This window comes from Euwallacea similis, chromosome 2 (genome assembly GCF_039881205.1).
Source record: "Euwallacea similis isolate ESF13 chromosome 2, ESF131.1, whole genome shotgun sequence".
NCBI classification, from domain to species: domain Eukaryota; kingdom Metazoa; phylum Arthropoda; class Insecta; order Coleoptera; family Curculionidae; genus Euwallacea; species Euwallacea similis.
Genome location: NC_089610.1, coordinates 6,254,289 through 6,278,366, shown reverse-complemented (window position 1 = coordinate 6,278,366; position 24,078 = coordinate 6,254,289). Strand labels below are relative to the sequence as shown.

Here is a 24,078-nt window from a genome sequence, read left to right as displayed (position 1 = left end):
CGATATGTGTATTCACAGCCTGGAGTTTTACAATTCGACCACATACCGCTCTTAGATGATATAGGACCAATCAAAATTGAAGCATCTCAGTTTTCGCATTTCTACTGCGCACCACGTGATAAAAATGGCTGACAAAGCTTTGGCTCTGTTTGTGCATATCCTCAGAACGCTCTAGTACCTGATAAAAAACGTTAATAAATGAGGGTGTCAAATGCCCACCTTCACGGTCACTATTTAAGCATATTATCATTATTCATAACAAGGTTATAAACAGTCGGCGTTATTTGGACATGAATCGTTTTCGCATAGTCGATATTCGCGCGATTCTGAGAGTAACCAGGGCTATATTTGGGGGTATTCTTTCTTTTTGATAGTCGACAGCTGACAGATAACTATCAAAACCAAACTCAAAAGTTTCTCATCAGAAGAAAAATAAATTCTTTATTTATAAAACTCTAAAATGTCCAAAGATAAAAAACTGGTGAGCAAAATCTGTAATTATTAAAAATTCTTAATGTTAAAATTATGTAGCAATTTTTTAATTACCAAACCACTTACTCATAGTCATGGTCATAACCTCAAAACTTTCCAAAATATTTAAGCATGACCAAGATTTTATTTTTGTACGTTTACAGCTTTTGCGAGTACAGAGCTCCGAAGGCACCAAAAGAATTGAAATCAGCCCATCATCGACCACTTGTCAGCTTTTTGAGGCTATCAATGATGCATTTAATTTAAATAGTTTTGCATTTGCATTATACAAGCAGATCAACAAAAAGGGCGAAATTTCAAGTAGTAAGACCAGAACTTTGGGAAATTTAGGTGTGAAACATGGGGATATGATTTACTTGTCTCCGCTAAATGGCTCAGTTTTATTTAATGTAAGTTGTATGGAAATATTTTGTTTTTAATATATTAAATAATCGAGACTGTTTTTTTACATTCATAATTCAATTAAGTTAGGATTCAATAAAAAATTAACTTGTTGGTATTCAATTGGTGAAAGATTTTTTTATTAGTCTATTTTTCATTTTTGACAATGATTTGTATCACTTAATTGTTTTTTTTATCATTTGCCTTATAGAATCATACACCTGCTGGAGAACCGATTGCAGAAGCTGGCCCGTCGACAAGCAGTGCCCCTAGTAGAAGCTCTGTGACGGTAGTGGCCAACCAACCATTAGCGACTGTTAAATCCAATATTAAGGAAGATGAAGTCGACCAAATTTTATATAAATTGGATGGAAGAATCGAACGGATGCGAGATGACAAGCTGTGAGTAAATAAGATTTTATAGAATGAAACTGTTGTTTTGTTGAAAAACTACTTTTTTTGGTAGAAGTTCTACATTTTTTTAATTGCTAAATGTCTTATATCCACTTTAGATGTCGTCATAACGCCAACTCAAAATGTGTTCACTGTTCCTCTTTGGAACCTTTTGATGATGCCTACCTGAAGGAGCAAAACATAAAACATTTATCCTTTCATTCTTATTTACGAAAAATGATGTCAGGAGTAGATCGTGGTAAATTCTTAGCTCTAGAGGATATTTCATGCAGTATTAAGACTGGTTGTAAGGATCATCCGCCATGGCCTAAAGGAATTTGCTCCAAGTGCCAGCCCAATGCCATTACATTAAATATGCAGGTAAAACATACTACATATTGTCAGGTATAATTTAAACTGAAAATGTGAATTTTTTACTATTAATAGTAATGAAGAAAATTTATTAAAACATTATTTTGCATTTTCTAGGCATATCGACATGTAGACAATGTAACGTTTGAAAATACTAATATAGTTGAGAAGTTCTTAAATTACTGGCGCGTATCAGGCCATCAAAGGATTGGGTTCTTATATGGCACTTATGAAGTACACTCTGATGTTCCCCTTGGTAAGTCACATAAGCTCTAATAGCTATTTACGTGTAGAGGGCTGAAAGAAGAAGATTACCTCATGGTTCAGGTTTAATGTTCAATGAGAAGTGTAAGGTTTTTGTGTCAAAAGAGTAATCTTTCTTTTGGCCCGCGATTCTTATAACGTTTTACACACATAAATTTTACCTAATTATTTGATTAAACGATGTAACTAAACGTCTTGTAATACCTCAACTAAGTGCTCGTTTTTTTTTTTTCAGGAATTAAAGCAAATGTTGTCGCAATTTACGAACCACCGCAGGAAAGCTCCCGCGACGCAATCCGTTTACTCACCGACGAAAAAGAGGCTGTGGTTAACCAAATAGCGAGCGCATTAGGCATTAGGAGAGTCGGATGGATATTTACCGATCTGCTGCCCGACGATGTTAAGAAGGGCACTGTCAAACACATTAGGAATGTTGAATCGCATTTCTTATCGGCACAGGTATGTAGTTTTAAGCAACTCGTCTTTTTTCTACAGTTTTTAAAATAACTAAATAATTTACTACACTTGAACCCTCGAAAAGTAAACAAACTGACTTTGTTTTTTTATTGTAGGAGTGCATTATGGCGGGATATTTCCAAAACCAACATCCGAATCCATGCAGATACGCATCCAGTGGAGGTTTTGGTTCGAAGTTTGTCACCGTGTGCGTAACAGGTATGTGGCTAGTTCTTTTCCATTTAAGTAATATATTTAATCCGTTCAGGGTTCTGTACCAATGTCAAAAAGTTATAATCGTACAAATTTCAAAACGACATTTTATGGAGCTTCAAAATACATAACTTACTTAACGGTAGTTTAAATCTATCCTAAATCATATTTGCTTGACACAATGGTGAATCTTTTTATGGTCTGTTAACTGTAATAACTCTTTTTTTCAGGCGATAAGACAAATCAGGTCCACACAGAAGGTTACCAGGTGTCCAATCAGTGCATGGCTTTAGTGAGAGATAACTGTCTAGTGCCAACTAAGGATGCAGCCGAACTAGGCTATGTTCGCGAGTCAACTGATAAGCAATATGTTCCTGACGTTTATTATAAGGTAAGTGATTACATTTTTTCTTCGTTGTTATTTCATATAATTAACATTTGTACTACCTATCATTTCGAATGAATTTTTTACTCGTCCGAACTTTTAGCTTATTATCAGACCGAACTCTATCAGTTCAGGTAGAGTGGTCCCCCTGTACTAGCTTATTTTATTTTCTGACGTTCTTACAATGTCAGTAAGTCGTTTTAAACGGGTTATATTAAAAGGGAAATAACTAAAACAACAGTGGCATACATATACGTATATTTCAACCTTTATTGATGTTTTTCACGTTACAGCGACAAAATACATTTACACGATATATTACCGCAACGCAAAATTTGTTTGCAACAGAATCAATTAACCGGAACTTGCTTAGGGTAATGACTTTTGATTTCCTTTGCTCTTCCCCAATATTCTCGGTTATAGTTCACTGATGAACAAACCTTATATCTAAAAACACGATTGTGATAGACGTTTTATTTAGGTGATCATACTTATGTTTGCTAAAGTATATTTATGTAGTTAAATCCGAAAACTATAGTTTCTCCTACTTTACTTTCAGTCGCGTCCCCTTTGTACTTTTCTGATGATTTAAAGTCTATTTGGTCAGTAAAACTACACGGTTTTTTCGTTCTCGATAATATCGTTTCGAGAACAGTAAGTAATACTCGTTATAATCTATAAATTTTCTTGTACTTGGCAAGCAATCGTTTGGAAATAGCTATAAATCGAGCAACGTTGAACGTTCGAAACAAGAACAGTAATAGGGTCATTTGTACGAAAGTTTGTAAGCAATCTTTAGAAAATTAATAAGTAGTACCTAACTAAAAATAAAATTGCTTGCAAAGGAGAGGCTTGTGCCCAAATGCAACTGAATATTAATGTAGCTAGAAAAAAGTACAGTCTGTATAATCGCTCATGACAGTTACATCATTATTTGAACCGCCTTATTGAAGTTCACTCATGTTGAATATCAATGCGAAAGGTTTTCTTCTCGCATCCGCGAGTTGTCAGCTTGGGCATTAAATCTCATAAATTAGAGTAAGTTGAATTAAATTAAGTGAATTTTAAAAGCCCGGTTACAGTGTACTTTCCATGACAAACTAAGTTGCAAGAAAAAGAAGAAGTCTCTAAACGCGAATGATTTGTGTTGTGAAAAGGAAAAGGAGAAATCTCAGGTTTAAAACAGAAAAAACGAAATTTAGAAGGTTATTTCGTATTATATCCATCGCAGTAACGAATTCAGCACCTTACACTTCAAAGAGATAGAGATATAAAGATTTATTATTAAATCACTCAGTAGAATATAGAAAATAATTGAGTGGATTTGGAGATTAAACCTCTTCAGTTCCTAACGATTTATTTGTGGCAACATCCATTATCAGCAGTAAGTACTTTGATTTGCAAGTATAATAATTCCTGTGTATATTAATATAACAAAAATGTTAGAATCGTATCTGATGTTTTTGCTAGTTTAGTACAGAAGACTAGACCCATCATAGCATGATAATTTTTTTCAGGTTCAGAACACCAACTTATTTATTCATACATTACGTAGATTCAAGAGTAGTATTGCTTTCCACATTAAAGAAATTTTATGGTTGTATGCTACACATGCAACCATAATCGTGAACATCATAGTAAAGGCCTAGTGGACTGATGGTGAAGAGTAATAAAGGTTGTGTAGGTAAAACGTTATGGTCCAAGGTGTCCCAAGTAGGTACCACATTCAAGGGCTGAATAACCTCTTTTTCATGAACGGGACATTATATTCTATGTAACTAAATCTAATCTTTGTTTTTTTTTGTAAACTAATGTAGAGGGTGGTCCAATGATGAAGAACCTATTTTGGGCTTTCTTCTAGAAACTAGGAAACTCGAAAGTGGAAGTTCAACTGAGTGGAACACTTGAAACAGTGTCTAGGTTATAACAAATAGATTTGGCCTGCTTCTATTAGCTTACTAACAACTTTCTTCTTAAGTGAAGCTAATTTACAAAGTATATAATTGCAAATGAAATTCACAATGTAATATGTATAATAGATCTATAAGTAGGCATTTGACTTGCCTGCCTAGCAGTTAGGTAAGTACCATTTACATCGCTAGCAAGCATTTTTTAATTATAATAAATAATTCATAATTTTCATAAATTGTTTTATTAGAAAATATTAAAAAATGTTTTATTTTACTATATGTATGTGTATGTAAATATATGTAGCAAACAAAAGGAGAGGTCTTTTGATTGCCGGTTTTCATTACTATTGCTCCGCAATTAAGCAACAGGGCACGGCTGGCAATTTGCGAACCTGCATAATTTAAGAATTCCGTATCCAGCGTCTCAAGAACACTCTTAACTACTTAAATCGTCTCGCTTCTAACACAAAACTGTAATGTTACAGGGGCCTCATAGGATTCCACCACAGCTGTTATGACATGCATCGAGACATAATATTGCTGTCAAACTTTTGCCTTATTCAATATCGGAGTGATAGACTAGAAACAAGAACTATGACGTAACTGCCAAGTGCGATTATACAGACTATATTTCTGGTTGATTATACTGCGTGACATCTTTTTTTATTGCTTGCATGTTTGCACACTCGATCAGGTTTTAACAGCTAGATAACCATTGATCACTGCTAATCACTCAATCTAGTCTTTACATTTATTTCCCTTATGAATTTTTATATCTTCCTTCATCGGAGATTCATGAAATTCCAGAAGGTGGAGATCTTTTATGGCCTTGATGCAGCTTTAGTCGTGCCCTCATTTTTTTTTGTTATGGGCTCGCAATTGAGACCTGTTTAGGGTGTCGATGACATGTGGGCTTTTGCAAGTTAATTCAACGAAGAAGGCAGGAATTTTCCCCTCTCCTTAGCGATTTTCTGAATATTTAGGTGCTTTGTAGTTTTTGTCTAATTCTTACAGAATTATTTCGGAACCCCCATTGACATGGAAATAATCCCGGGATTTTCCCAGCAATGAATCAGTGTCATTTTGGTTAGTTTAGGTTAATTCAAGTTATTATTATTCATTCGACCTTAATTAACTTTTTACAGTTATCTGTTGAAGACCATAAGATGACTTGTTCATAACTTTTTCTTGTGTGTATTTTCAAGGTGACCGCACTCGCGGTTATACTAATACTTTATATAAATGCTTTATTTATTTTGGGTGGATAATCCTGAGCGTATATCATTGCGTATGAATGATGTCCCTTGGGTTTATTAGTCCCCTCATTCTTCTCCTCTCAATTTACTTTTAAGGGCAAGAGGACACGTGCTTAGAGAAACATGCGTCTTGTAAGTGTCTCAAGGAAGAGCATCCGAACGGAAGTCCTAAGAGAACTTCCCAATGTGCCATATTCGGATCCATTCTATTTTGTTATTGATATTCACGTAATATACGAGTAGACGCCGATCCCTTAAATACCCGAAGTGTATTGTATGTTTGTTCATAGTTGCTGGGTTTTCCAATCTCCCGCTCTTAAGGGAAGTTCTGCGAGTCGTACCCCTTTAAGACAAGTTGTTTTTGGCCCACGTTGTTTCCCGTCGCTCGAGTTTTATCGATAACGGTACACCCGCTATTCATGACCTATTTCTAAGTCTTTTGAATCCAAGGAATTATAAATTCTAAATCCATCTTAAATTTGACCGATTTAGGCTTAGTTTTGTCATTAGTTCGTCCACAGTCATATCGTCTATTGAGGTGTTACTTCGCCCAGTATTTGAATAATCTCTGATAATTCATTTACCAATTTCTTTACCCAGTTTCACGGATCCGGCTACTGTTTTCTGCAGAGCGAATGCAGGTGCGGGATGCTTCGCGGCAGTCAACTCCGAATTTTTCATCGCTCTATCTACCCGTGCTCGCCTTAAAACTAGTAATGTAGTACTTCTCCGTCAAATGACCCAATTTCTGCCATTATTTAAACAGTTAATCGAGACAAATTCCAAGGCGACAAGAAAATGGCTGCTCAAAATGGTTAGAAATACTTGACGGTTAATAAGAAAAATAACGGTTTTCTTACAAAACAAATACCGACATTTATTTATTTTTGCAAGCCACAAAGACCTAAATTTTCTAACACTGCGTGGTTGAGAATAACAATAATCGATTATTTTATTTTATTTCGAGTGAGTGATCGATACTAGTACATTTTTAACATTAGGCCATCTTGGACTTAGTCGTCCGTTTTCCAACCTTGATAGAGAGTTGAATTTCAGAACATTCGATAGGTCATTTACTTACATAAGAATTTTTCTCTCACAAAATTCGTCGATTTTCGCAACAAAAGTATTTAAAACTAAACTGATGGAAATCACTCACATCACAATGAATCCGTTGCCAACGCGCGTGCATGTGTGTCTTTTTTTAAATTTTATGACTAGAAATTCCTAAGATGTACTGCTTTTGAATAGTAAAAATATAATCTTATTAGTCTGTAGATGTTCAGATACAATTGTTGCTACGCGAGAACTAAAAGTAATCACTATAACAATGTAGAGTAGACCCCTCTATAACACGGCAAGAGACGTTCCGTGTTATACAGTGTGGAACAGCCAAATGGAATAAATTTAAAATCTGTATATTTTGACAAATGCGAAAAATACCGAAGTACGTCAATTTTAGATCCTGAAATTATATCCTGCAAGGGAAAAATTTCATCTCCAAATTTGTCTTGCTTTGGGCGGCAGTGGCAACCCTCAAATTTTTGAATTTGAAGCATGGGTTTGTGATTTCCCCATTGAAAGGTTTTTTCGTTCTCTCCTCAAAATTGCCATGGTTTTAAACTTTTTTGCAAAGAAAAATAGGGAACAAATCAACTCGTGTAATTAACGAAGATCTATAACAAATTAAAAACTTAATAACTAATGCCATTTCGTTAATGATAACGTAATAAAATAAGAAAACAAATCAAGATACGACTGCAATTTTTCCGCCGTGTCGCGCGAATCCGTTTTATATGGGCCCGTGTGATAGGGGGCCTACTGCAATAACACAATTGACATAAAAGTAGGAAGCATATTATAATATTTAGAACTAAAACTGTAATTTTTCTACGACACCGCTAAATGGAATATATCATTAATTTTTCGTATAAACGTGTTAAAAAATATACGCCGTTTCTATTCTCCGTAACGATTCGAACACTCTTCTCTTAGACTCTGATACCTTTAACATGCTCTCCGTAGACTAACGTAACAAGGACTATATAATATTGTATAAACCTAATTTTTCAGAAGCTAAAAAATCGACAACAATAAAAAATATCCGTCCATATGCTCAATCGATATTTATCGTTTAATACGAAAATATAGGTATATTTAAAAATTCGTTTAAGCTTAGATTTATACGTTCGCCATAATGATTTGAAGCTACACATAAAAACATCTATTTTTACGTTTAAATACATCCAATACTTATTTAGGTCTAAAGTAGTTCAGCGGTACCCATCGACCAAAAAGTTCCTAAAGACATCGTGACATATAGTGCTTTGATCGAGAATTTGACGTACTTTGCACAGCACATATATTTTTGTCTTCATGGAATAGTGCCGGAAAACGCTTTGGCACTCAGGGTTTGCCACCACTATTCCACTAGCGAAACACTGAAAACGATTATTTTGATTATGTAGTGCTGTTATTGTCACACCTATAGATCTAACGCTCTACTTGCCTAAAACTAACGTAAATAGACAAACCCTAGCAAATTAAAGTTTGCCGCATTTCGATATTAATATATTTTTTGTTGGTTTCCCTGCCGTATCCCCATAGGTACTAATTTTTTCGATTAACTCTAACCCCTCGATTACGTGTCCGAAAATCCCCGTGAAGCCCCGCATTTCCTGCAGTATTATCCTGAACTGCGAGCCCACCATTCCCAAGTTGTCGTGACGCTTCTGGGTTCTGCGCATGCCTACTGTCCCCCGGGATGCGACCAGCTTAGTGTCGTCCGGCAGGAAGTACGCTTCCTCGAAAATCGACCGTCCACCCCTTCCATTATTCAGCTCAAAGTCCCCAGTAATGACGCTCTCCCCTTCCCAACATTGGAATATTTGACAACCCTTATATCCCATCCCTGTTTCCCCTGTGGCTAGTGCCCCGAAATTTTTAGCCATCTTCGGAGCGACGTCCGCCCTTACTTCGATCACTATCCGACCCAGCTGAGTCCCGTTTACCTCGATATTGAAATAGAACAACGGACATACGTTCGTGGGTTGACGAATCTGAGGAGAAGCCATTATCGGCTGCATCATCAGATTGTTGTCTTGATAAATGTTTTTAGGTGTAGCTATTAATTGTTGAGAATTATGGGAGTGCGCGAGGTAGTTAATAGGAGGTACAGTGTTTTGGTTGTGGTTCAACGTTTGATTATGATTCTGGAATTCTAGTGCCCCGTTAACGGTCTGCTTAGACAGAATATGCCGAGAGTATAGTTGCGACATGCAATAGTTGGCCAGGAAAAGGATGGGGTTCTGTTGCTGCGAGGACGATAAATGCCTGGAGTTCCCGGGAAATATTTGTTCTCCATTGTTAATGTTACTGAGCGCTTGCTTTAACAGTTGGAAATCGAAAATTACCGAAGAATTGCGGACGAGGTCGTCGAGTTGACACTGCAAGTACATTTCGTGGTAGCGCATCTGAAGACGGTGCTTTTCCAAGTTGATGTTGGCGTTGATGTTGTGCACATCTGCCAGCGACTCTGCCATAGAGAGGTTCAGTCGAAGTTTGGCTAACACGTCACGAGTCTCACCTGAAACTGCGCATGTTGCGCTAAACCCTTAAAGAATGCGGAACGAAAGCACACATACCTATTTCGAAGTGAGATGCGTTATTGGTAAGGTCGGCTTCGACGTGGGTCTTCAGAGTTACGCACGCTTCGAGAATCTTCAGCAGAAATTCGCGCTGCTGCATTGCCAGTCTTTGTATCTCAGAAAGGACCTGGAACGCCGTGTTTAAGCCCAGGCTGGACGAGTGCGTTTACCGATTACCTTATTCATAGACGCAAGATCGACTTGCATTTCAGTCACTAATTGCTCTTTAGCTTCGGCTTGAGACTTGATCTTGTGGTTTGCATGCTCAGCCGTGGACGCGCATGCTCGGCAGAGAGACGTGCAGCAGGAATGACACCATAGGACTAGAGGCATAGCGTGGGTGTGACAGTTTTCCGACGTCACCTAGCGTACATCATTGGTGTATGGTTGGGGAATTCGTAAATAGAACGATATTCCAATCAACGGATCTTTGCAATGCGATCAAATAACGTGTCGACCTGGTAGGCACACCGCCATTCGACGGATGGCACGCGTGCAAAGATCCATTTATTGAACTATATACTATCACAAATTGGTAGGCGTCATACCTTCTTGTTAAGAAAACGGAACATCGGACGCAGAAAAAATTAGGAGTCCGCCTCCGGAGAAGAGCACCTTTTACTCTCGCGAACGTTGCAATTATTCGCAGGAGTAAAAGTAGCATTTTCTTCCCTTGCCGCGGTGGTAAGGTGCTACTTTCAGCTCGTGAATGCGCCCCATAAAGCCACTTCGCCGCACGCTTTCATTGGCCGTAACAATCAGTTGCGGCCAATGAAATAGCCGCACCGCCAATTTGCTGGTAAATTTCCATTTTGCAATTTTATTGCTTGATATTCATTGTGTCTATTGCTGCGTAAACGCTCAGAATTCCAAACTTAAAATATTTCTCGCAGAAATAAATCTTCAATTCAATTAAACAATGATTGAACGCGCATATGTGAGCGGCGCGTTTCTCCAATTTGGTCGCGACGGTGCCGCATGTGCATAAAAAATTCACAAATGGGGAAATAAAATATGTATCAACTGAAAGATACAGGGTCATTTATTAGATGTTACCCACGAGCTACCGGGCTTATTTGGCAAAATCTTGGCAATTTTAACTTCCAAAAGTATGTACTTTTCGAGGTTTCTAATAAGCCGTTTAATAAATATTTCAGATAAAAGGTCAGAAAACTCCTCTATGTGGGTACTTACTTTAGTCGTTAACGTAGTAGTCTTATCGGGTGCTTTCATTCCGAGTTTTATCTGCGAGAAATTCTTAGCCAAGCATAGTACCGGGGTGTACGTGGGCAGCGATTCGGGTCCTAATTCGCCTAATTCAGTCCTCTTCCAGCAGTACACGCAGTAGAGCTCGTGGCCCTTGATTAAGCTAGTTCGCGTGCACTGCAAGCAGAAGTAGTGTTTGCAGGAGAGCAGTTTCGGGCTCAATTCGGAGTCGTTGAATTTTTGCCTGCAGTAACCACATAACATCAGCTCTTCGAATTCTGATACTACGGGATCCATTTCTGAAAATAATGGCAATATTAGAATGGGTCATTTGTGGATGTCTCACACTAGATATTTAGTTTTTTTGTTATAATGGGTTTGGGGAGTATCGCTTTTCCCCCATCGAGTTTCTGCAGCTGTATATATTGTTTCAACTTGTTAAAAATCTCGACTCGCCATTGACATCAAATGTTTTCTAATTCGAGCTGGGAAATTGGGGCTCTGGAATTCCGTTCAAATGTGAATATGTATTTTGAAAATAGTTTGATCATCCGAATGAGAAATGCTACATGAAATATTGTAAAACTTCACGACGAATCTCAAAATACAAAAATATATAGGGCGTTTTATTTAAAAGAAGCATGTCGCCATGGACGACTATCGCAATATCGTTACGGGTACGCATTTCAATATTTCTCTGGAGCATGTTCAATAGTCTGTTCTGCAGAACGCGACCATTCCTGGAAAATCTATAGCAAGAAATGGGAACGTCACGTTCGCTGGATTGTACCTTTTTTTTTGTGACCTGTTAAGGGAGTTAATTATTGTTTCTATTACAAGACATAAATCTGTAAACAGTTATTAAAGTAAATAAATCTATATTTAAAATGTTTAATCTATCACAAGTCTTGTCAAAAACAAACTGGAGTATCAGAGAATATCACATCTTTTCATATCACAACTATGTCGGATTAAGCAACGTGATAAATGTGGGGCACATATTGACTAAATTGGCATAAGCATACACGTTTTATATCAAATACATAGTTACGTAAAGCGTTATTGTCAGTAATGTTTTTATTAAACCTGCGTTTGTAGATAACAGTTATAATCTGCAGGATAACACATACAAAAGCCCAAAAGCCTATATTCAGAGTCAGATAAATGAATTATAACGAATTTCATAAGCCTTTATGCATCGACGCAAGCAAATTTCAAATAAATCATGGTTCAGAGAAATGTGATTACCGTTGATGAACACCTCAAACCGAGGCAATTTGTGTGACAGCTGCAGAAGCTGTCAAAATACGACAATTGCATGACAGGAAATTATACAAGATGGCCACCTCGTCTGAAATATTCGCAATATGGCGGCCTCTGATTCCACCGGAAATTCATACGAAACGCACTTTTTTTATGGAATATTTTATACGCGGCGGTCCAGTGATGTTCTTATCGGTGCCAGGACCAATTTAGTGTCAATGTAAATGAATTTACGTCTAGTGACCGCTGCTGGTTAGGTGTATGGACTCTCAACTCCGACGAGTTGTCTTCAATAAAACCAAATTGCATTTTAATCCGTGATATTTGTTAATTAAATGTAAATATTATTTGATTCAGTTGACTAAGTTTGAAATGCATTTCATCGCAACCACTCAATTTATCCGCCGTCCCATTGATCAACTGCAAAATGCAAATAAATCGATCGAGCAACCGTTTTCTTAATAATAATAATCAATTTATTACTGTTTTTTATTATCTGAAAATTTCTAATGAGCGGATTGATCGCCCCGTGACAGCAACGGCGCTATATTTGCGGTGTGACAAATCATTGGCAAGATGAAAACATATGACGTCATCGTCTGTTGGCTTCGGCGTCATACGTTCCCATCTGCGTTAACTCTCTCGGTCAAACGGACGTCAAGTGAGATGGAGAGTGTCAGAGCGATGCCCGCCCCAATTTGCCGTTTTTTTGCGGACACCCCGTATAAAATTTTATCCGTTTAAATGATTTCGAATATATTTAAGGGCGGATGCCAGCGCAATTGGGCCAAAGATTGACGATTTACAAGTCTAAAGTGAGTCTCCCAACAAATCCCTTTAATGTGTCTATCCTACTACCCTGGCTTATCAAAATCTCTGGGGATTTGACGGTAATGATGACCGCATAGTGGCCGGGTCTTCAAGTTATTTGTAGATGATTCATAATTTTTAGTCGGCAGCTCAAAAGTGCAGGTAGTTAAGCGGTTTTTGCTCGAACGAGCGTATGTGAGGGAGCCGCCGATATTACCTGCTTCCATTTCAGCGTATCCCCCTAAAAAGCCCTGCTCCTGTGCTAATGAGCTAGCTCCCTAAATTAACTTAATTCTCCCTTGGAAACAATACCCTAACAAACAATTACCATCATATGACCAAAGTTTTAATTGCATCTCCGACGGTATCGTGGATGCTTTAAGCTCGCTCCAAGACCAGGTGGAAACTTAAAAATCGCAGTTTGATACACACTCGCGAAAATAGAATAAGGGAGAAACACATGGTGGAAATACTTTTTTATGAGCCGGGTCAATGTAAATATTTAAACGAGCATCGCAGAAATGGATTGATTTACTGTTTGCAAAGCGGTGATGCTTGGGTTGGGATCTTTTTCGAGCATTTGCTGATAGCGCGGTGCAACTGATATGCGGCTCAAATAGATCTGGACGGTTAACTTGAAAGTGAAAAATTATGATGAAATGGCAGGAAAAGTGAGCATTATTAGGAAAACAAGGACTCCGTTTGAATGCCGTTGAAAGGCCAGCCCCGAACGCGGACGTTCTGCATCGATAACGCGAGCATTTTGCCGATTTTTTTAATTTAAGGAGTTGAACGAATTTTGATTAAATCGAGAATTTTTAAAACCGGTTGCCCGATACGGCATCAACTCCGGTGGCACCTACCTACAAAATAGTGCATTTCACGTTGGAAAAGGCCCAAGTTCGTTAAAAGACCAACAACGTGACGACCAGAAAATGCTATCATACCGCGATATCTAATGGTGTCCCAAAAGGAAATCGCCGTACTTAAGGACGAAAGCCCGGAAGATGGGGCTAGTCTGGTACGGGGCGTGGGGACGCTATCTGATTAGAATCCCTTAGAAGCATGGGATCGTGGGCCTCAAGTCGATCAGTGGTTATGTTGTGTTCGTGGACATGTTTAATCATCAACTGTCCAGAGACGCACACACATACCAAGGTGGTGACGTGCGTTCGGGTTTAAGTCACAAGGCGCGCTGCGTCGGGAGATAGGTATCTCAAAAACCGCGAGAGCTACGGGCGAAATTCGAAAAAAATAGTTGAAATTTCTGCACCAGAGAAAACGCACGAATCGACAAGGAATGGTTTCTTTGCTCGATAAAAAAAAAATGGGAAAAATCTGTGTCAAGGTGCCTGGGGGTAGATTTTCTTTCTGTTATTGCCGCCGAGATTTTTTCCCACTTAAAGAATCGATAACATACCACTCCTTACTTGATAACGAATACGTGCGGTTTGTCAACTGCTCGCATGTATTTCCCTTTGGGACGTAAACCGCTACTGCCGCGTTCCACATGTAACAACACGGCGTACACCTACTATTCATCAAACTTCATGCAATTTGCAAATCCAAAATTAGGGGTAAATTTAATTGGAGTTTCACTGCAACCTCCTTTTTTGGCATCCGGCGGTGAGTAAAGCGTTCATAATATTTACATTTGCCCATAGAAAACAAAAATTCGGCTTAATTTTAGCCGGCCGTACGTGTAGCTGCCGATTTGAAGGCCGCACGAACCGATAAATTAGCGCAACATGCGAGCCTTATTGTTATCTATTGTTTAAGTTTTACGGTTACATTTCGCAGCGGCCTGAAATTCCGATTCGTACCAATATTTTAATGATAAGAGAGCGGATGTTTTATCTCGGTTTTATTTTTAGAATTGAGGGACCGTGCCGAACTGCGGGCCGCGATTAGCCAAATTCGGGGCCTCCGTCCCGGAGTTTAAAATGCACTATTTCGTTCCATGGAACTTTAACAATTGGGTCGGACGCCGCCGTAACTGGCTGATCCAGGGCTCCTTAATCGCACAAATCGAACAAAAACACACACACGCGGGCACAGTAAAAGTGACTAACAAATTTTCATTGGTACAAACGGGACAAACTTCAGAACACGAAGTATCGATTTAAGCGTGTGGACCACTACACAAACTATCTAAGATCAGAATAAATAATTCTCTTCTAGAATAAATTCATCGGAATGAACCTAAAAGGCGACGAGGCATGCGAGCTGTGACCGGGCCTGACGAGCACAGGCATTTCGTGACGATTTCGCCAATGAGAAGAACGTCAAGTGCCCATTAAGCAACTATTATTTTGACGAGCAGCCGCTTGTGTTTGAATATAGCATAATAATTGTTCTTTAGAATTCGGGTTGAGCCAACCAACATCGAATTTCGATGTTGGAAATCGGGCTTCTTCGCGCGCAATCTGACTCCGACCTTCCGAAATCAATCATCAAGAATTCGTTAACTTAATTTGAAATCATCAACTGCGGAAACATAGCTACACAGCAGCTGCACTAAATGGCCGATCGTTTCCTTCCAGTTCTCCATTGCTTGCTCATCAAGCAATGGAGAGCACAGGACTCTTGCGCGGTCCGCGGCTTTCATCTAGCCAGTCTCGAATGCTCGTTAATTTGCAACGGTACGTTATTAACGTGAGTTTTTTTTATGCCTCCACGTTAATTTAATTGGATTTGATGGAAATGTTAATTCACATGTCACGTCTTTTGCCTACTAAATAACAAAACTGGCCGTGCCGGAGAGCTCGCGGCCGCACGATCAGCCCGATCGCACGAAGGCGAAGTTCACCTGAAGAAGAACCAAATGAACATTAATTCACGTCGAAGCGTTGCAGTTCTCGAACTTGACAAAAAGTGGACATTTTTTGTCGGATCAACCCTGCATTTCTGGCTATAAACAATGGTCTCCATTAATTATGAGCCATGATAGAATCATAAAAAGTGACATTATTCAATAGTTAGATGGCCTCAAACGGACAGTTTTTATGTGTTATTGATTTTATATTTTGGGATCCCCTTTTGCTGCTGTATCCCAGGACAATGATGTTACAAACACAGGATTTCTCTCAAGCCACCTTATAATCCCTGAGACGCCCTTGCTTTTGTCTCATGTTGTTCTAAACAACGATTTTTGCAGAATGTCGTATATTAGAACATCCAGAGGGTATATGGACAGAAATGACAGCTCAGTCAGGAAACGAGGGCAATAACAAGGTACAGAGCCTCGAATACTAGTTGCTTTTAAAATCAATAGAGTTCATGCCAGGGTCTCACGTATTACGCAACAAGTAGGCTCCGTATAAGAATTCTATTTGCGAGAAATTATCCACTTATTTTTCGGGGATAATCTAGATTATCGTTAATTTTAAGCTCAGATATCGACTGGAAGTTGCATCTTATGTGGCTAAGGGAAAGCGCGAACCTTGTGCATGATGGGCATTATCGATTTACTTCCATAATGGCGGTATTAATAGCAGTCCACAAATAGAAAATAAATATTTGGTAATAATTACTTGGCGAGTTTCATGCATTTTCTAGTGTTGCCTTATTTTTTCGTTTTTATCAGCGTACCGCACTATACAGGGTGTAGCATATCATCATGGAGATATTTCAGGGGGCGACGGTACTCTGCAAAATGATAAACAAGTGCTAATAGAGCTATGGTCAAAAACGCACTATTTTCGATGTATAGGGTGGCAAAGTTTTACATTTTTTCTCATATTTTCGATGCAAATTAAGAAAGTTCAGTCTACATATTCCAGTCTGCAATATGGAAAGCCACGGCTGGGTTTCAGCCATTTTCATAATTTTGTTTTGATTTTTTTTCACAAAAAATTTTAATTTAGAAAATTTAGTTCAAGACGTACGTGAGAAAAATGCAAAATATGAAAAAAATGTACTACCTAAATGTACTAACTTTGCCCTGTATATCGAAAATGGTGCGTTTTTGACCATGGGTCTATTAGCATTTTTTAAATTATTTTACAGAGTACCGTCGCTGCCAGAAACGTCTTTATGATGACATGTTACACCCTGTATTTATGTGTTTATTCCATACCCATTCGTGTATGAAAATATGTCGCCTGCTCCTTTTTAAGTCGATACTTTCCATAAAAATAAGAATTGTATGTTTTCGGATTGGCGCACATTTTTCTTCAAGCAGGATGATCCTCCCTCGTGGATCAGTATTTTTGATATTTGTTACTTAAAAAATAACCAACGTCTCGTTAACTCAATATAAGAATTAGGCGACTTAATTATTAAATTTAAATTAAAACAGTTTAGTTATTTAACAAGTAGGGTGACGCAGTCAGCACTATTTGGGTTGCATGGCGGTTAAGGCGAATTGCCTGACCGATTTGCACAAATCCGGTCCGACACTATTTTTGATTAATTGCATGAAAATCCATTTGATATTGATAAAAACATATTTGTACGTGAAATTCTGGAGATTCGCATAGACCCTGAAGTAGCGATGACCTCTAAAGAAACGACTTTCAGAATATGTTTTATTATTCCTGAAGGTCGGAAAAAGCATTTCCGAAATACAAGCCTCAGAAAATGTCTGAAAAGTGCCGTTTCCACTATTTTCGTGAGAAGTTTCTTTATTTCCGAGTCGAAAGCTGAGGGAACAAGATTACGCCCACAGCCGAAGTTTGAGGTCCGATTCGGCCAAGGGCATAATCTTTCTTCCGGCACATGGTACGTACAACGTTTTACGCACAAATAGCATTATACCTAGTTATCTGATTAACGGCGGTTAAATAAAACTAACTGTCGGTATTCCTACATTACGGGCCGTTGGCAAGACCGACAGGCGTTAGTGTGATAACTTGACAGTCCTTTGTCGTGAGCAAAGCGTAAAAATGTGAAAAAGCCCGCAGGTCGTAAGCTCATTGTTTATGCCATGGTAACTAACATGTAAACAAACAGTTTCGATCCATCTTTGCGTAAGCGAACGTACAAGGGAAACCGGAAGGCAATGTCGTTTCTGCGCATGCGAATAGTTGTCATTCCAAATTCCTTTCGAACCTGGACCAGAGCACTTTCTATTTTCATCTCCCGAAATTAGTTTGGAAAATAACTTTCTTCACAACAGAGTATTCGTCAATTTTACCATTTCCATACGGGGCAAAATTACCACCAAAAACGGTTGGCGTTATGGAAAATATTCAAGAGACTTTTTTCACACATATGTGCAGGCGTCGAGAAAATTATTTTTATAAAAAAAGCAGTGGCGCATCATATTTTTCTTTTAAAACGTTCGGGGTCACATCGATGGAGGAACCACTGGCGAAACTAAAAACATCGTTTTCCCCCTTAAAAGATGCGTCTTTACACTTATTTTACATTTTCCAATTTTCATAAAAATATTTAATGCCGGAAAAGGTTTATTTTAAAGATATATTTTAAAATAATAAAAAAACCATTTTTTCCACCCTGCACTTCAGACAGGAAGCGAAAATGGACCCTACTTCACGTGAACATTTTTCTCAAAATCACCCGCAGCTTTGCTCCCAGAATTTTAACGTAATATTGTGGAACACTCTATATATACAATGCAATTAAAAGGATTTTACTTGGTTCATGGGTACCTCTGCCCCTAACTTATTGTCAATCTTCAACCTTTACGTTTTCAGGCTGTGAATTATAACCTTATTAAACCGTACTACCTACGATCGCTTTAATATTAATAGAAAAACCAACGGCGCATGGATATCTTACATAATTTCAGCCCGTTTAAAAAATGACAACTCACGTGTTTTTAATTGTTGGAGCGATATTTATCATGCGGTTTACAAATACATATATGCACATGAATAATGCTCATTAGGAAAATGGTGGTGTTGATAACACCTTTGAGGTATTGAACAGTATGATTGACTCCTCAAACCTCTACATGCCTTTATTAAACTTTTTAAATGCTTTGCTCTTGCGAAAACTCCTCAAAAAATCCCTTTGTTGTTCAACAATTACCATAGCACGATTTCTCGATTTTTTAAAATTTAATTTTGTGCATAATTTGTTTTTGTGCGTCATTAATAATGGGCAAATACGTAGCAAATAATTATTTTCTACATTTATGGCAATTAGTATAAAAACCAAGCAACTAAGAATAATAAGCACATTAACACACATAAGTATAAGTATGTTAACGGCGCGCAACTCCCCTTTTGCGCAACAATGAGCAAAGTGACGCGACGTGACCTGCGCGTGTGGAAATAGGAACTAAAAAATAATAATACATTCGTAGAATCTAGTAACTTTTAGGGAGTTAAAAGTTAGGCAGGCAATGCAATGGAAAAGCATTATTTCCACTACTCCCTACCAAAATTTGCCGTTTACCGCCTAGTTGAATGCATGTGTAGGCGATCGCCATTAAGCAAATGCAAATGGATTTTATCCCCAGATGTGATTGCCCTATTTAAATCTAACCCCTGAGATATTAAATCCACAAATCGCGTACTGATAACTACATTTAACGATTCTTAACGGATGGCGGCCGTTAAGAATCCTTAACAAATGTCAGTCCTTACGGCCACTAGGGTTAAAGACACCCCCACAAATGTGTTTTTACCCCCACAAAATGTTTTTCATATGATTTACCGCTAAACTAAATATATATTATTAATTTTTAATTGTGGGTAATATATCACTGCGAAATTTCGAAATTCTTCTTTTTCGTTTAGGGGAATTTCACACAGTCATTTATTTACATTTTTATTTAGGGTGACTTTTTTTGCCATGGGGCTTAAAACGTTTGCAGTGGGGTGACAAAAAGCGCTACACGATGCACAGCCGATACGCAAATAACGTACTTGGGTTGATTATAAAACCTCGGCTACGCGTTCGTAATCGTGTCGTTGCATTGTGCGGAGTGGCATTTGGGCAAAAATTCCACTAAACACTTGATGCCTACCGAAGTGAGCCCTCGTCCACTAGCAAGCCAAACATTTTTTACTCCATCTTAACTACTCGTCTTAGAAAAATCGGGCTTTACAACTTGGGTAGATCGTCCATATCGCTCTCGGCCAATGGAGCACTCCGCCTTCGGCGTCGTGCTCGAACTTCTTCCTCGTGCGATACGGCCATCCCATCCATCCTAGTTGTACAATACATTTCTGGACACCATTTGCGAATCTTGCCGTTTAAAGGCCACCGTGGCAGCGAGATAAGGGGGCTCATTGCCACACTGATATCAATGCGGTAAAGTACTTGTCGCCGTTCCGAATTGGGGGGAGAATTGACCCGATGGGGGCACCCATGGGTGCAGTTGGGCACGACAAATCAATAACACAGAGTAACAGTTGGCGCCAAAATTAAAACAGGTAGAAATAGTCAAACAAGTGGCTTTTGCGTCTTACATCACATCAAAACATTCCTGTGTACACGCGCTTGTTTTCCACTATTTGGTGCGAAATCTTTATGTCCGGCCTGTTAAAGGAGTCTTACCGTTTTAAAACTATACGATGTGTTACACAGCCTTTGGTAAATTTCCGATAAAAGCGATGCAATAATTATTTGGTCGTTTTTAATATAAAAAAAACAGTAGTTCGGCAAACGGGTTTGGGTTTTACGGGTATTTTGTACTTGGTTTGCGGTCCGGAACGAAAACGGCGAATCATGCGTGTACTTTTCGACGTGTACATTACATAATAATTGTTTGATGCCGACGATATCGGCATTAATACGAAAAAAACTTAAAATTATTAGTGGCCGCTACGCGATGTGCCACATCATGTTAACGACTGGTCCGTCGAGCCAAGTTTACAGTTAGCTTAGAAGCGGCGCGCCGCACAGTGGTCCGTTTTATCAGCCGTATCACGAAATGTGCGTGGAATCGCACTGGAGTCCTGGATAATAAGAAGGCCGTACAGGGTGGCCCAGGCATCGCCGTCGGGCCCCCCTGTACGGCCTTCCTGTGAGTGAAGTCCGTTTTACGAGCGGTCGTTCGCTTGAGTCGCGTACCGCGTTTCCCCGACAACAGGACAGTGAAACGAGTTCCAGCGCGATTTTTCCGAGGTACTTCTCGTGCAAGCCCTGCCCCCCGAAGCGAGCCCTTTCGCCGGCCGGACGACTACTCGGGGAACCCCCTTTCCCAGCCTGCATGTCGGTCAGCGGCGAAGAACGTTTTAAACCGAGAAGAGAACTCGACTGTTTGAACCGGCCAATTGAGCTTTCGTCGCACAAGATGATACTGGCCAGATCCAGATGGGTAATTTTTCCTGGCCTTCCAGATCGGGCAGATTCCGGAAAACGCCACGGGACGAGACATTGAGATCTCGCTAGTGCGGAAAAACACCCGAAGCCGCTCTGCCTCTGTCCGTCCCCTCCCGTTTTTAGCGCGAACCCCGAACGACCAGTAGATCGACCAACAAAAAGAAATTGTAGACTCGAAAAAGCCAAATGTCTCCCATAATCTCCAAATTGTACCGCGTCGCCCTGCTTGGTTAAAGTTGACAATACGGTTTGTGACGTCACATCGCTGAGAACGCGCCTCGCGCGTCCACGAGAATTTCTATTTTTCCTGTTGAACGGTTTATTCGATTTCTACGAAATTGTGTACTCGAAGCAAGAGGCTGAAGCACGACGGAGCCTGGAAGAAGCGAGCCCCCGGTATGCGTCTAATGTAAACACATTATTTTTACCCATTATCTCGTGGAAACCACCACTGTGCTACGCACGAACTCGCGAGCATGATTTCTGCGCCGTCGCTGGATTTATTTCGAACGCTCGCGCCGTCTTTGTTGTCTTTTTCGCGCTATTGATTTGTACGTAACGTGTTATCCACGAACTTTAGCGACATCTGCCGTAATCAGTCGCTTATTTTAACAAATTAACTATTAAGTAATCTATGTAATATCAGTCATGTGCGGCGCCAAACAACGGAGCACTGCAAGGCTAATGGCACGGTCACGATCATGCCTGTAAAATCGAGGATGTGTTACGTTTGTTGTCGCTGCTTTATCACTATTCCACTGGCTCCTTTCTTCGCTTCTTATCGATTTTTATTGGTGTTTACAGTTAGAAAATTACACAATCTGTTCTTTTCCAGGAAAAAGACTCCTATGGCAACGAAGTCTCAAAGTTAGCCAGACCACTGCCCGTTGAATATCTTCTTGTCGATGTTCCAGCCTCAACGCCCGTCACTCCTTCGTATACATTTAACCCGGACCCTTCCAAACAACCATTCCCTGTGGAGAATCGGTTTGTTGATGGGCATATCCAGGTAATAATCAGGACGGCCCATTTGCCTTTGATCTCACGCTGGGAACGCGCGAAAGTTAAGCAACTCCGAGCGTTACGCGCAGAGACCGCTCTGAAGTCGCTCTCCGTTTTTCTATTTGCCGAGAACTAAGGGCGATCGATACTTTGAGTTGAGAGTTTGGCAAATAATAGTTCGCCGTTAGGAAATGACAGTACATTTTCTAACGGTTAGGAAATGGGATATCTGGCAATGCAAACACTCTGAAATGAAACACCCTATAATGCTCTGTACCGAAAATTGCTTTATCTCTTTTCCTCACGCGCTCCTCTTACTAGGATTTCAACGCACTAGCTACGTACCTCCAGCAGTTTGCATTTGATGAGTTTTACGAAGCGATTGACGATTTTCACCTTCTGATATATATCGCCACCATGGACATGTTGCCGATGAAGGATTATTTAGCCCCATTGTTAGAGGCGTTAAAAAAGAAGGATAAATCTGCCGCCACCGAGTGGTCCCGGTCGGAGCAGTGGGCTACTCTGGAGCAACTGATCGCTGCAAGTTCGCCACCGCCGTCTAGGTAGGTTTTCGTAGCACATCCAGTAATCTAATCTGAACTAACCTGAAAATATTAGAAGTTACTAACCAGGAGCGTTAAGGTCCGACCAAAGGGCGTAGTCTAATTTGCTGCTCTTAGATTTTTTGATAATTTTGCTGTTGTTTTCAGGCCTGGAAGTGTAGCATCAGGCAGCATGGCTTCAGGAAATCCGGCAACACCGCGCGGAGGTCCCAAGTGGCCCTGTCACTTCTGCACCTACATCAACGAACCCGAGTCTCAAGCGTGCGCGATGTGTAATTTGCCTCGCAATCAGCCTTAAGGCGTTTTGTTATGTTTTATTTGTTACAACTTATGATAATTTTTTCTCGATTTATGTGATTTGTAATAAATTATTTAGTCGGTGCGTGTGTTGGACGAAGGTCTGGCTTAAAAGATATCCCACATTTTTATCTTGTTTCAATCCACAACCTGTTTTTTGGTAATGATCCCCACCCCCTACTTTGAAATTAAAACTCGGAATAATCTGAATCCCCGTCCCCCTGGAAAGGTGGCCTAATGGTGTCCCCATTTAAACTACCCGTAAGCAACGTTATTTCTATTCCAGCACACGTGCGGTATTAATACCGTGTTTTAGAATTTAGCCTGTTTATAATTTTAAATATAGCACAAGATAAAACCACTGAATCAATATTTATCATAGAAAAGTCGCCTAGTCGAACATCCAAATAGGTCCTTGTTATCTTGACTGTAGCCGCTATGCTTCGTCATCCATTGGTAGCAGCGACTGAGGTAATCTTATTTACTTACAAGCAACAGAATTGCAAGTTTAGGTCTCTGCGGGCTATATCGGCGTGGCATTTTGGTCAAAGCTCTGAAGCCGAGAATTTTTTATGACAAATATTTGTTCTGTGGTTAAACGTAACCTTGGAATGAATTTTTTCGAAATTAAGTGAAATAATGCTGTAATGCTAATTCGTAATATGGTTTGTATTTATTGCTGTAAATACATAATATACAACCACTGTTCTTTTGTGTAGATATAAGACGGTTTATTTTAACTTATATTATTGAATGGTGAAGTGAATAAATTTTTTAAAATGTCGTAATTATTCATTGCCGTTTAAAACTACTCAGTAATGATATGTCAGAGATAGGTATATTACTTATAGCCATTCGTTCAGATTTATGGCCTGCTGGCAGTCTTTCTCAGATAATACTGGGTCTTAACATATTTTAAATGCC

The 24,078-nt window shown here is 39.3% G+C and overlaps 2 protein-coding genes across 6 annotated transcripts; one reads left to right on the top strand and one right to left on the bottom strand.

The window, feature by feature from the left end:
* Positions 1–360: 360 nt before the first annotated feature.
* On the top strand, positions 361–23,936 carry Npl4 (nuclear protein localization 4). The gene is made up of 11 exons (XM_066405608.1): positions 361–481; positions 636–881; positions 1,085–1,275; positions 1,386–1,647; positions 1,756–1,894; positions 2,138–2,361; positions 2,475–2,577; positions 2,802–2,962; positions 22,125–22,298; positions 22,613–22,857; positions 23,005–23,936. The coding sequence occupies exons 1-11, from the start codon at positions 461–463 to the stop codon at positions 23,153–23,155; spliced, it is 1,917 nt and encodes a 638-aa protein (XP_066261705.1). The 5' UTR covers positions 361–460; the 3' UTR covers positions 23,156–23,936.
* On the bottom strand, positions 3,209–20,838 carry LOC136419347 (uncharacterized). Of its 5 annotated transcripts, none has more exons than XM_066405611.1 (5): positions 20,522–20,838; positions 10,964–11,274; positions 9,947–10,132; positions 9,767–9,896; positions 3,209–9,714 (listed from the first exon to the last, which is right to left on the bottom strand). In XM_066405611.1, the coding sequence occupies exons 2-5, from the start codon at positions 11,270–11,272 to the stop codon at positions 8,666–8,668; spliced, it is 1,674 nt and encodes a 557-aa protein (XP_066261708.1). In that variant the 5' UTR covers positions 11,273–11,274; positions 20,522–20,838; the 3' UTR covers positions 3,209–8,665. The 5 variants fall into 5 exon arrangements, with proteins under 5 accessions (XP_066261708.1, XP_066261710.1, XP_066261711.1 ...); XM_066405613.1 differs by lacking the exon at positions 20,522–20,838 and adding an exon at positions 20,434–20,459; XM_066405614.1 differs by lacking the exon at positions 20,522–20,838 and adding an exon at positions 14,872–14,891.
* Positions 23,937–24,078: the final 142 nt, after the last annotated feature.

Coding starts and splice junctions, on each gene's coding strand:
- Npl4 (XM_066405608.1), top strand. CDS start 461: ATGTCCAAAGATAAAAAACTG. Junction 482..635: donor TGTCCAAAGATAAAAAACTG/GTGAGCAAAATC, acceptor GTACGTTTACAG/CTTTTGCGAGTACAGAGCTC. Junction 1,276..1,385: donor CGGATGCGAGATGACAAGCT/GTGAGTAAATAA, acceptor TATCCACTTTAG/ATGTCGTCATAACGCCAACT.
- LOC136419347 (XM_066405609.1), bottom strand. Junction 10,133..10,963: donor CTACTACGTTAACGACTAAA/GTAAGTACCCAC, acceptor GATGTACGCTAG/GTGACGTCGGAAAACTGTCA. Junction 9,897..9,946: donor ATCTTGCGTCTATGAATAAG/GTAATCGGTAAA, acceptor ACGGCGTTCCAG/GTCCTTTCTGAGATACAAAG.